Source organism: Acinonyx jubatus, chromosome B2, assembly GCF_027475565.1.
Source record: "Acinonyx jubatus isolate Ajub_Pintada_27869175 chromosome B2, VMU_Ajub_asm_v1.0, whole genome shotgun sequence".
In the NCBI taxonomy this organism is placed as follows: domain Eukaryota; kingdom Metazoa; phylum Chordata; class Mammalia; order Carnivora; family Felidae; genus Acinonyx; species Acinonyx jubatus.
In genome coordinates, this window is record NC_069385.1 from 121,399,036 (window position 1) to 121,411,768 (window position 12,733).

General features: G+C 43.8%; 1 protein-coding gene across 5 annotated transcripts in view; it reads left to right on the forward strand.

Moving 5' to 3' along the window:
- Nucleotides 1–11,765, forward strand: part of DUSP22 (dual specificity phosphatase 22) — a 72,050-nt gene extending 60,285 nt beyond the window's left edge. For 2 of the 5 annotated variants that reach the window (XM_027040157.2, XM_053223065.1), the window contains exons 7-8: nucleotides 212–284; nucleotides 2,053–11,765. In XM_027040157.2, the coding sequence (XP_026895958.1) occupies nucleotides 212–284; nucleotides 2,053–2,099 (120 nt within the window). In that variant the 3' untranslated portion in view covers nucleotides 2,100–11,765. Of the gene's footprint in view, nucleotides 1–211 lie in introns of all 5 variants that reach the window. The other 3 variants (XM_053223064.1, XM_053223063.1, XR_008298670.1) reach the window with 2 other exon arrangements.
- Nucleotides 11,766–12,733: the final 968 nt, after the last annotated feature.

Sequence of the window (12,733 nt, forward strand, 5' to 3'; positions counted from 1 at the left end):
GTTTGGCTTGCTTTCATGTCCTCAGGCCACAATCTGGAAGAAGCAGTTATTTCTCTTGCTTGACACTGGCTGGCCAACCACAGACCCATGATTACCCAATGCCTATTTATTCCTTGTTTATATGTGGCAAAATCTGTACCGTTAAGTAATGGGTAAAATCTATGTGAATGCAGGTGTGTGTGTGACATTTTGGTTTTTTTAACTTCTCCAGTACCGACAGTGGCTGAAGGAAGAATATGGAGAGAGCCCTTTGCGGGATGCAGAAGAAGCCAAAAACATTCTGGGTAAATATAAAGAGCAAGGGCGTGTGGAGTCCCAGCCTGGTACGAGGCGGTGGAGCAGCTTTCAGACCCTGCCTCCTCTGGCCTACAGCAACTATACGACGGAGACCTAATAACAGAGTGATCTGGTGCCTGCCTTTCCATCCCTTGTCTTCAGTGCATTTCTGCTGGGTGCCCTGGAATACTGACTGCCCCCATGGAGGACAGGAGAGGGAGGGTGGCGAAGGTGGATCCAGGCTTCTTCTCCATGAACCCACCCCAGGCCCCTTCACTCAGCCAACTTCTGCCCTGCCTGAGCTTGGGGAGTCTGCTTGACTGCCCCGTACCAACTCATGTGTGCACCTGTGTGCAGGCAAGTGTGCATGTGTGCCCGTGAGCATGAATGTTCATATTGCAGCAACAGTAACAAAATCCATGCTGACAGCCTTGGTATCACCACCCTTCCTTTTTCCAAGACTCCACATGGAAGTCATTTGAAGTTAACATTTTAAAAGCTTCTCAGCCGGAAGCAGCCTGTGGCTGTGAGCAAACAGAATCCAGGGTGGTCATGGTGAGAGCAGCAGGAGTCCAGACTCCCTCCTGAGTGTTGTTCCAGGGGCCCTGGAAGACAGAGAAGGGGTGCTCTGAGCATTGCCTCAATCTTTCAGTGAAAGTGTCCCAGGCTGTGGCTCCTACCACCTCACGTCAAGACCCCCTTCTCAGCCCATCATATCCCTGAGTTCTACTTAGTGTTTGTTCTTGGTGGCACTGACTATATTTAAGTTCCATGGGGAGACCAACCACTTCAACCCAGGCTGTATGCCCAGAGCGCCCTTCCTTTCTACTCCTGTCCAGCTTCACTTGCTCTCAACCTCTTGTTCTCTTGCTGTTAGCACTCTGCAAGGGCCTCTTTGCAACATTTGCATGCATCTTCAGGAATTGGGAAGAGCATTTATTAGGCACTGTAGCAAGTTTGCATTTAAAAATACATTTTAAAATGCCTGAGCACTTATTAAGCACTTTTGTGTATGCTGTGGATTTGATATTCGACCTCAGCTACCTCATTAAATGTTTTTTGAAAAGGTGTTTTCGTTACTGTAATCAACTCATAGTTGAAAATGTTTGGTCATGATTGCTTTTGAAGCCAAAGTACAAAAGCATCAGTATCAATGGGCTATTTAAAATTTTTGACTGGAGCTCCAATGATGCTTTCTAGTGGGTAAAATTTCACATTCAGGCCGAGGCCAGCAGGCCTGGAGAATGTCTGCAGTTTGCAGCGTGGCGCAGCAGGAATCTTGGAATGCTGCGAGCAATCTCGTGGTTCAGTCTTTTATACCACCTCAAATTGTTTAAACACACAAAGCCACAAGAATGAAAAAGTATGCTTGGCCTCTCCCAGAAAAGATGTTGCAACCCAGTTTCTCCAAATTCCACCAACAAAAGAGCCCCTGAATAAGAAGAGCAGTTTTCCTGTGCATATAGAAGGTATGTCACAGGTGAGCTCTTTGGGGACCAGAGAAAACTCTACACACCCACATAGGCCCCTGATATACACTGGGAAAGGGAAGCGTGGCCATGGACTTTTCCATCTACAGCTGAAATAATTTGTCTATAAGGTACATTTTTTTTTCTTAAACCAAAAAGAAATGTGAATATGTTCACAGAAATAATATTTAGGATATCAGCTGGAATCCTTAAATATGTGTGTACATTTATGAACATCTAAATGTATTCTTATAGGTCTTAAAATGTTGCTTTAATATTTGTTGCCAGTAATATTCTTTCTCCACAGCCACTCCAAGAATTCTGAAGTACTGGGCCTTTCTCAGAAGACTGTAATGTACCTGAAGTTTCTGAAATATTGCAAAGCCACAGAGCTTAAGGCTGGTGCTGCCAAAAAGAAAAGCAACCTAGAGTTTATTTTTAAGTATCCAGAAGTGATTTGTAAACTTGTTTTTCATTTTAAATTGACTACATGTGCGATGGTGGTGATATATGTTGAGAACTAAGGGTACTCTTTTAGCAAGAGAAAATATTTTTACCTTAATTCCACTGCTGCATCAATTTCTTTAACCTTAACTTTGATGTTTAAGCAATTTTTTTAAATGTTTGTTTATTTTTGATAGAGATGGAGACAGAATGCGAGTGGGTTAGGGGCAGAGAGAGAGGGAGATGCAGAATCTGAAGCAGGCTCCAGGCTCCGAGCTGTCAGCACAGAGCCTGATGCGGGGCTCAAACTCATGAGCTGTGAGATCATGACCTGAGCAAAGTTGGACACTCAACCGACTGAGCCACCCAGGCGCCCCATGTTTAAGCAATCTGAAGAGCCCTGCTGCACTGCTTTGGCTACTATTTAGTAATCATGATTGCTTCTCATGAGAATTACGCTGTGTAAACTCTGCCCATATGTTCTTCAATTCCCCAGCTTGGGACATATCTCTTGGTGTGTGTTTCACCCATGGTTTGCCTTCTCCATGGTGGAATTTACCAAGAGCTACACATTTTTGTTAACAAAAGGCAACCTAGCATTTAACTTCATGGGCAATGCATTCTTCCTGAGGTGAGGGGTGGACACTGTATATGTTTCTGCCTATGAGGGTCATGATACAGGATTGGAGCCTGCTCTCATAGCAGTAATGCTGGTTTAATTGCAGAGACAATGAAAAGTAAATTAATTTCACCATGAGAGAAAAATTGATCTTCAATGTGAACAGAAAGAAATTCATAAATTGGACTTATAGTTTGTTTGCACACGTGTGAGAACTGAATATTTGGCACCCCTGGAATTATTGCACTTATCTCAGGGGTGTGCAGCCCAGGTACTCCATGATCATTTGCTGCACATTGTTGAATGCAGTTTATTCTGATTCCGTATTCAGCTTTTAATTTGAAGAAACACACACTGGCCTAAAGAGCAATTTAAGTCAATTTCCTAAATTTTCCATTTCTAAATCCAGGGTAGAAGGAAGGAAATTTGACTTTTTAGTCTAAGGATAGGGTTGGCTTGAACTAAGGGCAGGTGAACACAGGAGCTGATGTACCTGGACCCTTTAACTGTAGGTGGCAGGCTTGACCTGTGTTCTGAGTTTCTGCTTCAACCAGGGAGGGGCTCAGGAAAGGGGCTGGGAGCTGTGTGTTGGGATGAAGAGGACCCTCTGTACTGGCAACAGCCCCTGATGGGTGTGAGATGATACACAGTGATCAGTTTGGGTCATTAAAATGCTTATTCTGACTCAGCAGGCCTGCCTGAATGTAGTACAGGTAATCTAGTTGTAGGAACCTTTGAGTACTCCCATGTGTCATACTTAAAAGCCCCAAGATGTTTCCACTTCCCACTTGTGAGGATATGCCAGAGCCTTGTCTCTGGAAAACTCAGGGAAAATGGCCAAGGCTGAACACAGAGCCTCAGGAAGACCTCTGTTCTGTGTGTAGGACATGAGGCGGCAGAATTAGGAAAACAGGTTTGCTGGCAGTGGCCCCAATCCAATAGGGTCACCCACCCCTTGCAGCCTGACATCCTTTCCTGTCCACTTCTTGCTATAGGATGAGATCTGGCACCAACAATAATCATCTAATAATTGGTGTTCTGTGGGTTACAAAGTATCACTGCAAAGCTTTATAAACCCACAGTCAGGGTTATTCATTTGAGTCTCAAAGAGGCTAAGAAATACACTGGAAAGTGAAAATGTTAGTGCTTCTTTGCCTGAATCTGGATCTTTTGATCCCAAATCAGTGGGTAAAGTGAGAGAGAGGGGCTGAGCCACCTCTGGGCTTTGCACTTAGAAGTTTGTGAGCCTCTAATGAGGGCTAAGGGAGAACAAGCACCCCTGTAGCAAAGCTGCATGGCTACTGAAGCCAGAACCTCTATTTGCTTCTCCCCTTTTCTCCCTGGAGAGTTTGTTTTGATCCCCATTAATGGTGTTGACAGGAAAATTGACAATTACAGAGTAAGTCCTAAGGACTAGTATAGGTGCTCCCAAAATGTGTGGGAAAGGGAAACACCATTCCAGTTTTGGGGTGAGTTAGGCAGTGTTCAGGGAAGGTATCTTGGAAAAAGTGATACCTAATTTGAGACTTGAAGCTTAAGTGCTAGAATTAGCTGGGCATAGTGGGAGGAAAGGGAGTCCAGGCCCAGGCTCAGCATGCATGTTAAGTTGGTGGCATGAGGGAACACAGTGCACTGGGGTGACCCCAAGTCATTGTGTAAACTAAAGCAAGAACCAAGGGGTGGGCATTTGTGGTAAGTGGTACAGACAAAGCTGCACACACAAGCAAAGACTCAGCTGGCCAAGGTGATACCATTGCTTAGTGTCTGTTGTATAATAACTGGTTTACTTCTTATACCAGCCCTTGGAGCTGATCAACCTCAGAGGTCAGGTGCCCTGCCAGCTTTCCACAGACTGATTCTTGAGCTTGGAACCTCATGAGCAGCATGAGTACCATTATGCAGATATAATGGGTATAATGGGTGGGGGCTCATTGAATGTGCTGGAGCAAGCAGGAACCATGGTTGGTGTGTAGGTGGAGAATTAAGGCGGGGGGTGGCAGTCAGGGGGCAGCTGTTATGTCATCCAGGTGATTGAAACTAGTGCCCTGAACAGGGTCATGGTGGTAGAGATGAAAAGGGACAAAGGAGGCAAATAGATTTGGGATTGAGGGAGGTTGGGGAGGGAGAAGCAAATGCTCTTAGTATTGGGATGAACATGGGGGACTATGGGTTTTGTGGCCTTGCCACTCTGGAATCTTCCAACACAGTGGTTCTTTGTACCAGTATCCTCCTTCCCCATGATGATTGTTTGTAGGATCTGAAATGTCAAGGTTAGATTTAAGGGGGCTGCCAGACCTAGGACCTCCAAAGGCAGTCATCCCAGCTTTGCAGATTAGGGCCTCAAGTTTATCCGTGTACACAGGACAGACTCCCTGGAATAGACTCATGACAATTAATGTGGAATTCAAATGTCCAGTTTCATAATTTATCATGAAAAATAAAGTAGCTTTATGAAAACCAATTTTATTCACTAGACTATCTCTTTCATTATCAAGATTTGTGAGGGAAGCCAAATTAGTCATTAGGCATTGTCTTGTGAGATGGACATGGAGCTAAGAGCCTTAGTGGTGTGCAGGGAGTAATCCTGATCTGGCATCCCCCATGATTGGAGTGCTTTTCCCATAACATGCTTGAGTGGTGTTTCTGCCAGGCTCCTGCTTTGCTTCCTGAAGTCACTTTTCCAGGGTCTAGCAGACTACCCAGTTTATATACTTTTTTTTTTCCCCAAGGTTTAAATCACGTTTTTTAGAGCACCTTCATTAACCTTGGGTATTCTTGTGTGTCTTCAAAAGCATTTATGCTTTTCCGTGAAGATGAGTTCCCACTAGTGGCTTTTTTATTTATTAGGTGCTTGTTCTTTCTAGTTTCTGTCTCAGCAGGGAACCCCATTTCCAACTTCTGGGGCTTCTTTGTGTTACTCATGCACAGAGACAGCCTATAAATTCTGGTGATTTGTGTGCATATGTGTGTGCACATACACCTGTGTTTTTTTGGTTTTTAGTTTTTAGAGAAATCTTTAACTTTCAGGAGAGTCTTGCGTACAACAACAAAGGTACTTGAACTCGGGTACCCTAGATGGCAGGTACCTGGAACACCCAGGGAAATGTCAGAGCTCATGTTGCACAACCAGAGCTGATCACAAAGGGCTGCTCTTTGCACCAGTATCTAGTCATAAAAATAGGGAACACACTAAAATTCAAAACCCTGTGATCCCACACTAGATGACTCCTCCCATCCTGGCCCTAAGTTATTAATAATTTTATTAAGAATGTGCTTTCAACACGCTTATATTTATATATGTACTTAACAAGAAATCACCAAGACTTCAGAGGGAAGTTCCTCTTCCCTTTCCTTTTTATTGCCCAGAGAAAGGGAGAAACTGAGAAGCAAAAAAAAAAAAAAGCTGCCTTTGATTTGTAACTGAAGGCTTGAGCATGTCAGTCATTCCCTTAGGATTTAGTAGGGGTCTCCTTAAACCTTGGGCTCATCAAGACCGTCATGGACTTGGATTCATATAACACAATGGCCACATTTCATCATGCAGAGAGATCTTGACACTTTGCTCTTATTTTCCTACCCCTGCTATAGATCTTGAGACCTGTCACTGCAATAACAGTACATAATTAGTTAAGCCAGTACCAAAATTAGTAATCAAAATTAGTATCTATTTTGCAGCTTAGGCTTAACCACCTAATAAGCATCTGACTAAAGGTTACAAGTGCTGTGTCTGTGTCTCTTTCCATCTGGGGAAAGAATTGCCAGTACGTTTTTGAACATCTGCAAGTTTGGGTTTATTTTGACTCTGGATATCTTATGCAAACTGTTGATCAAGAGTTAGTAATTTGCAGTTAATTTTCCTGAAGCTTCTAGTTCAGTTATTAGAGTCTGGTGTCAAAAGAGCTATTTTAGCAGGTGACTGAAATTACTAGGCAGTTCATTCTGAGTGTGGTGTTCACTGTTTATTTAGAAGTAGGGTTAAGAGAAGATGTTTTAGGTAGGATTATACCTGATCATAGCCTTTACACAAAAGCCTATTTAAGAAAGCTGGAGAGAGGGGGAAAAATAAAACTGATTTTTACAGGGTTAACAATTCCTTCTAGGAATAATGTCACTTGCAACAATTTTGGGAAACAACACTGATCATGCCATTTCACCATTTGTCCAACTTGACCCAAGGAGACCCCATTACAGGGGCCTTTCCACTCAGCTGCTCAGTCCTCCAGGGCCCACATCAGTGACAAGTGAAAATATAAATAAGAAGTTGCCATCGACATTATGTTGGCCTCTCTCTCCCCTCAGAGTCCATTTATCATCAAGTGTTTTGCCCTCAGTTTCTTGTGCCCTTCCCAGAAGTGGCCAAACCAGCACAAACAGGAACCATACTTTCTAGTGAGCAGGTTTGCCTTTTGTTGGTTGGCTGTGGGATTCCCCAAGGCACTGATATGGAGCCTTTTGGGAAAATAAAAATCAAAAGGCCTCTACATTGTGCACTAAAGAAATGTCACCTTCTGCTTTGCAAAGGGTGTGCCCTTCAAGGCAAGAGACCCAAGTGGCACTGAGCTTCCTCAGAATGGGAGTCCCTAGAGAAACTTGTCATGTGCCAGGAGTCAAATGTTTGGATGCTCCTTGGTTTGTGTTAAGCCACACTGATGTGGTGACAGACAGAAAGTCAAGAAGGTGTGAGAGGAGAGGACCATTTCTTGACTGTTTTCAGAGGCCTTCATGGATCTCCCCAAATCAGGTGCATCCCAGAGGTGTATTGCAGGTGTGGGCTAAAACCCACATTTCATGCCTTGATATTCACTTCCCCACAGCACACAGCCCTGTTCTCTGCTTTGCCAGAGCTCCTTCCTATTATCTTCCACCTTCCAGGAGGAGGAAGGCACAGGTCCTCACTAAGCAGGTTGGGGGATAGAGGTGGTACTTAGTAAATGAGAGGCTAGGGCCCTGGACTGGTGACCAGGAAGCCAAGATAGTCACATGTCAGGCAGGCCTGACTCAGGTCCAGTTTCATCCTGGTTCTCTGGAATACCTTGGGGAAGTCCCAGAGGAGGCAGCCCACTCATGTGGGGAACTTCTTCTAAGACGGGAGTGAAAGAAGCTCCCTAGGAGGGATGAGCAGTGCTAGAGGGTACCCTGTGTCATGGCACAGTGATGTGGCCAGAGGCAGCCTCACAGCTTTCCTGGGTGGCATTTTATGTGTCTATAAAGGCCCTTCTAATCCTGAAGAGCTCACATCTGGATAACAAGACAATCAATCTTGTGATAGTCAACAATTATTGAGTACATAATGTGGGAGAGAAGCTGGCATTGAGATTTTTCCTTGAAATCACTTCTGGCAACAATCCTGTTGGATAGATTTTACTATTATCACCATTTTTCAGATGAAGAAACCAAGTTCTAGAGAACTTGAGCATTTCCCAGTCTCAGGGCCAGAAAGTGGCCAAGTGAGAATTAGAATCCAAGCAATCTGACTGAGGTGTGCGTAAATGTCACCACTCCTTTCAAAATGCCACTACCTCTCCAAGGCTAAGCTAATGAAATACTAACAGTCATGTGCTTTCATGTTCAAGTTTTTTTTCTGAAGGTGGGTTTACATTAGATCACAGGAATAGTGGGGAGATTAAGGTGGAAGATAGGTAGATATATGTAAGTAGGCACATGAGAAAGACTTTTTTTTTCTTTTCATCAAAGCCTGCCCATTGTGCATACACTATGGCTACCACACATACTTCTGACTGGGCATTTCTGACTTAGCCTAGAGTAGCAGGCAGAGTACTGAGATGTCCTGGGGCTCCAGGAAGTGCTTTGCAAGAATACAGAATGGCCCATGTGTGTATGGGAAGGGGGACGGGGCTAATGCCTGGTACTTTAAGCAGATGGTATTTTGTACTTGATGTACCATCATTACATAAATGGAGGAACTTCTGTGAGGGTTTTGCAAGAAGCTTAGGGATTTGCTGTCATTCAAGTCAAATAACTCAAATGAAGACACTCATTGAGGACAGAGACATGGGAAGCAACAGTGGATGTCAAAGCAACCAGAGACTGACAGGACCTCCTTCCAACCCCTGAGGCCAAGGGCCAGGGCTGGGAGATGGAGTTACTATAGCCAAGTAAGAAGTGGGCTGTGCAGGGCTGTCCAGAAGGACCTGGGCAAGGAAAGTCTTTAAGAAGTATGGGAGGTTGGGAGGGAGCAGAGTAGAAATTTCCCATCTGATGTCCTCCTGTCCTATCTCCCTGAACCTAATGGGAAGCTGGCCAGCAGAGGATTCTGTATGCTGTGATCTTGGGAGAAAGAACAGGATGATTGCCATACAACAGGCAGACCTGGAACTCAGCCTTGGGTAGGGCGGAGATTCAGTGATAGGATGGAGGAAGTGCCACAAGCTTCCAAGAAGTATCTGAGTGTCAGCAAGCTGATACTAAAAGTGGGTCTGAGTGGGGAGTCTGGTTCTCCTACACACTTTGTCCTGAAGTGTGCTATCTGGAGCTTGGCCTGTGACTCACTGCTTTCATCTGTAGAGAGCATTTAGAATCATCCATGCCTGCCAATGTGCCCTCACTGATCTGTGCTTTCCTATGGCCTAGCTGGTGAAATGGCATCCCCTGAGAGAAGACCACCAGGGTCAGGTGGCATCTGAGCATCTGCTACAAACTTTGCCCTTGTGAGAGTCCCCCCTCCTCCGGACCACAGCCCATGAAGAGCAGGGGAGGATATTCTGCAGTGCCTCAACCATGCTACAGTGCCCACAGCTCACTGGGAGAACCACTTCATGAGATGTTTATAGAGCTAGCACCGTTCAGACTGCCATGAGGGAAAGGAAAATGAGGCAGGGCAGCCTTGTCTTCAGATTTTGAGTTGGGGATAGAAGAGAGTCACTCCCAAATGTTCTGTGAACAAACGCTGAGCATAGAAGCATGAATGCAGGCCAAGTGGACCACAGATGCTTCACAGAGAGTGTCCTGCTAGGAAAACTTGGAAGAAGAATCAAGTGCATCCAGGGAAGAGGGTGATACACAGGTAAAGGCACAGGCAAGAGTGAACATGGTGTACTTGGAAGTCCAAGACCTTAGAGAAGGTGATTGTGAGGGAGGTGAGGGTTGGAAAGTAGAGTGCTTAATCCCGTCCTGTCGTATAAACTGTAGGCAGCCGTGGGAGGGCCTTGGATTGATTTGGGTCCACCAGGATGGGCTAGAGTCAGGAAGTTCAAGCAGTTAGGAGACAGGCTCACTGGATGCCCCCATGGGACCTCTCCAATGACAAATCTACCAAGTGAGGCAACATATATAGTTACCACCTTGAAGTAATTATAGGCAGTGCTGGTTTGCTTTCTTCAGAAGCAGAAACAGAGTTAGGGGTACAAAGGATTATTGGCAGATAGCATCTGTGACAGGAGGGCAGTGGGGCTGTCAGGAAGACAGTCCCACCTCCCCATCAGAGTAGCCTAGGGGCAGGCATGGCTGGTTGCCTCAGAAGAATGGCCTGAGCTGCCAGAGAAGGCACCCCTGAGAGGTCAGAGCTCAGGGATACTTACCATTCTCACACAGTAGGACAGCCTGATGCTCTCCAGGGACACCTGGTACTAAAGTGCAGCCTTGCAGAGATTTGTCTCCACAGTGTCTCATACAGCAGGACTTCCCAAAATGCTTCGCCCAAACTCCAGTGCTGGATTCTTCAATGTGGCTTGGTCATTTGGGTGCTCTGGCAACTGAAAGCCCTCTCCCCTCTTCTCTCCTTCTCCCCTTGTCCCCCCTCTATCCTCCTGCCCCCTCTCCCTCCTCCCTCCTTCCTCCTCCTTCACTCCCCCTCCTCCCCTCTTCCCCCCAGTTCTCAGATTAGAACTGGGTGTAGAGAAGGTTGAAAACAATGCCAGGGTTTAGCGGATTCCAACCATTCTCCTCACAATAATTGCAGCCTCAGCTGCCACCAGGGATGCAGCAGGACCTCTCCACTCCTGGGGCAGGAGATGTACAGACACACTGTTTATATAGCATTTATTAAAAACAAGCTTTAGTAACAAGTAAAAGAGAATCTTTTATTACCATCCAGAGCCACAATCCTAAACCATTCCAGTGATAAAATATGTCTCCCCTGAAAACTTACTTTGTTGATCTAAGTTTAAACAGTGGCTGTCTAGAGTTTTAATAAGATATACATAAGCTTAAAATGTACATGTTTTTATTATATCCTTTAATTAACAATATGTTCTACATGGAAGTGAGTGTGGAGAACTCCCAGTTAATGGGCATGACTGGGACATAGGAAATCAACTGGTCGGTTGTGTTGTTTTGTTTTTCTTTTCTTTTCCAGTAAATTCAGAGTGATTTGGAATCCAAGCTCCATGGGGCAAGTTTGGTCTCCAGTCTCTGCAAGATTACATTTCTGCACTTGCAGAGTAGATTTGAAATAACCAAGAGTTTTATACTCAGTTCCTTTAATCTGGCATTCTGAGTGACCACTTGAATGTTTACTTGTCTAAATATTTTTGGCTGCAGACATATTAGAAAACCACAAGAATTGGTCCCAAAGAAACCTAGACATGCTATTTATAGAATTTGATGTGGAATGGGATTTTTATGCATCTTGCCCTATCTTATCTTTTTAGTTAACACTTTTTCTACCTACTTGTGTATCTGTTATTCAACATGAAATAAATTTTTCAAAATAAACTAAGTGTTCTATGACCAATGATGAGTGAAGATCAACTGACAAATCTCACATAAAGAGAAGTTCAGTTTTGACAAAATCATTGACAAATTCATAGAAGTTATGGCTTAAAAATTGTAATTATTCATTAATGTGGCAGACCAACATCTAGGTATATGTTCCTCCCATTTTTCAACATATGCATTACTGTAATTAAAGAGTATTCATACATGACTTTTTCCTTTTTACTGTGATTTTTTTTAATTTATTATGATAATACAAAATTCAATAAAAGAACATTTTTACAGCATGTGTAAAATGGCCCCTATTATTCTTTACTTCATGACCATTACTGATTGTCACATAGAGGATCCAGGTGTGAAATGCACAGGTATGATTCTGGGTTCACAAGGTCCTTCAGTGAAAAACAAAACACATTTTTATGTGCTTCACTTTCTTCTTTCTGTATCAGTCCTCTTTCCTTAGGCAATATTGGAGGCCCTGAAAGCCTGTCTAATTTCACTGTAGCCTGCATTAGTGGGTGCCCTGTGCCCCTATTCTAATTTGGTTTTATCACATTTCCTAACATGTAAGATTTGGCTGTTTCCATTCTCTATAGAGACAACAGTGAAAAGATAATGAAAATTCTCCAGCTTTTCACATGTTTCTTTCATTTTTTCTGGTTCTTTCTTCAAAGATAATTAAAGATTACTTTGGTTATTTTTGAGGACGGTGGGTGGGAAAGCTGCTTTATTTTCCCTGTGCTGTGTTCTCCTGTGGGTATACCTTCCATTAAGAAGCTCATTATAAGAGGGGCGCCTGGGTGGCTCAGTTGGTTGAACGTGAGACTCTTGATTTCAGCTGAGGTCATGATCCCAGGATCATGGGATCAAACCCCATGTCAGATTCCATGCTGAGCATGGAGCCTGCTTAAGACTCTCTCTCTCTCCCTCTGCAACTCTCACTCTATCTCTAAAATTAAAAAAAAAAAAATTTAAAAGAGGCTCATTATACAAAATTCTACATTTCATAAGAGGTCAATGGAGGCTGAAGTTTCCCTTTTCTCTTTGTTAAAGAATTCCCATTAGTGTGTCTTTAAATTACCATCTCCCTTAATATATTTCATAGAGTCAGGTATAAAATTACTCCATGTATATATAACTTATTAAGGCTACTTCTTCTATTGAAAACATCACAGTACACCTCTCGTGATGGGACCTAATTAAAATATTTGTGCAGTTTTGATAACTCCCAGTCATAAAACATATCCTTCCT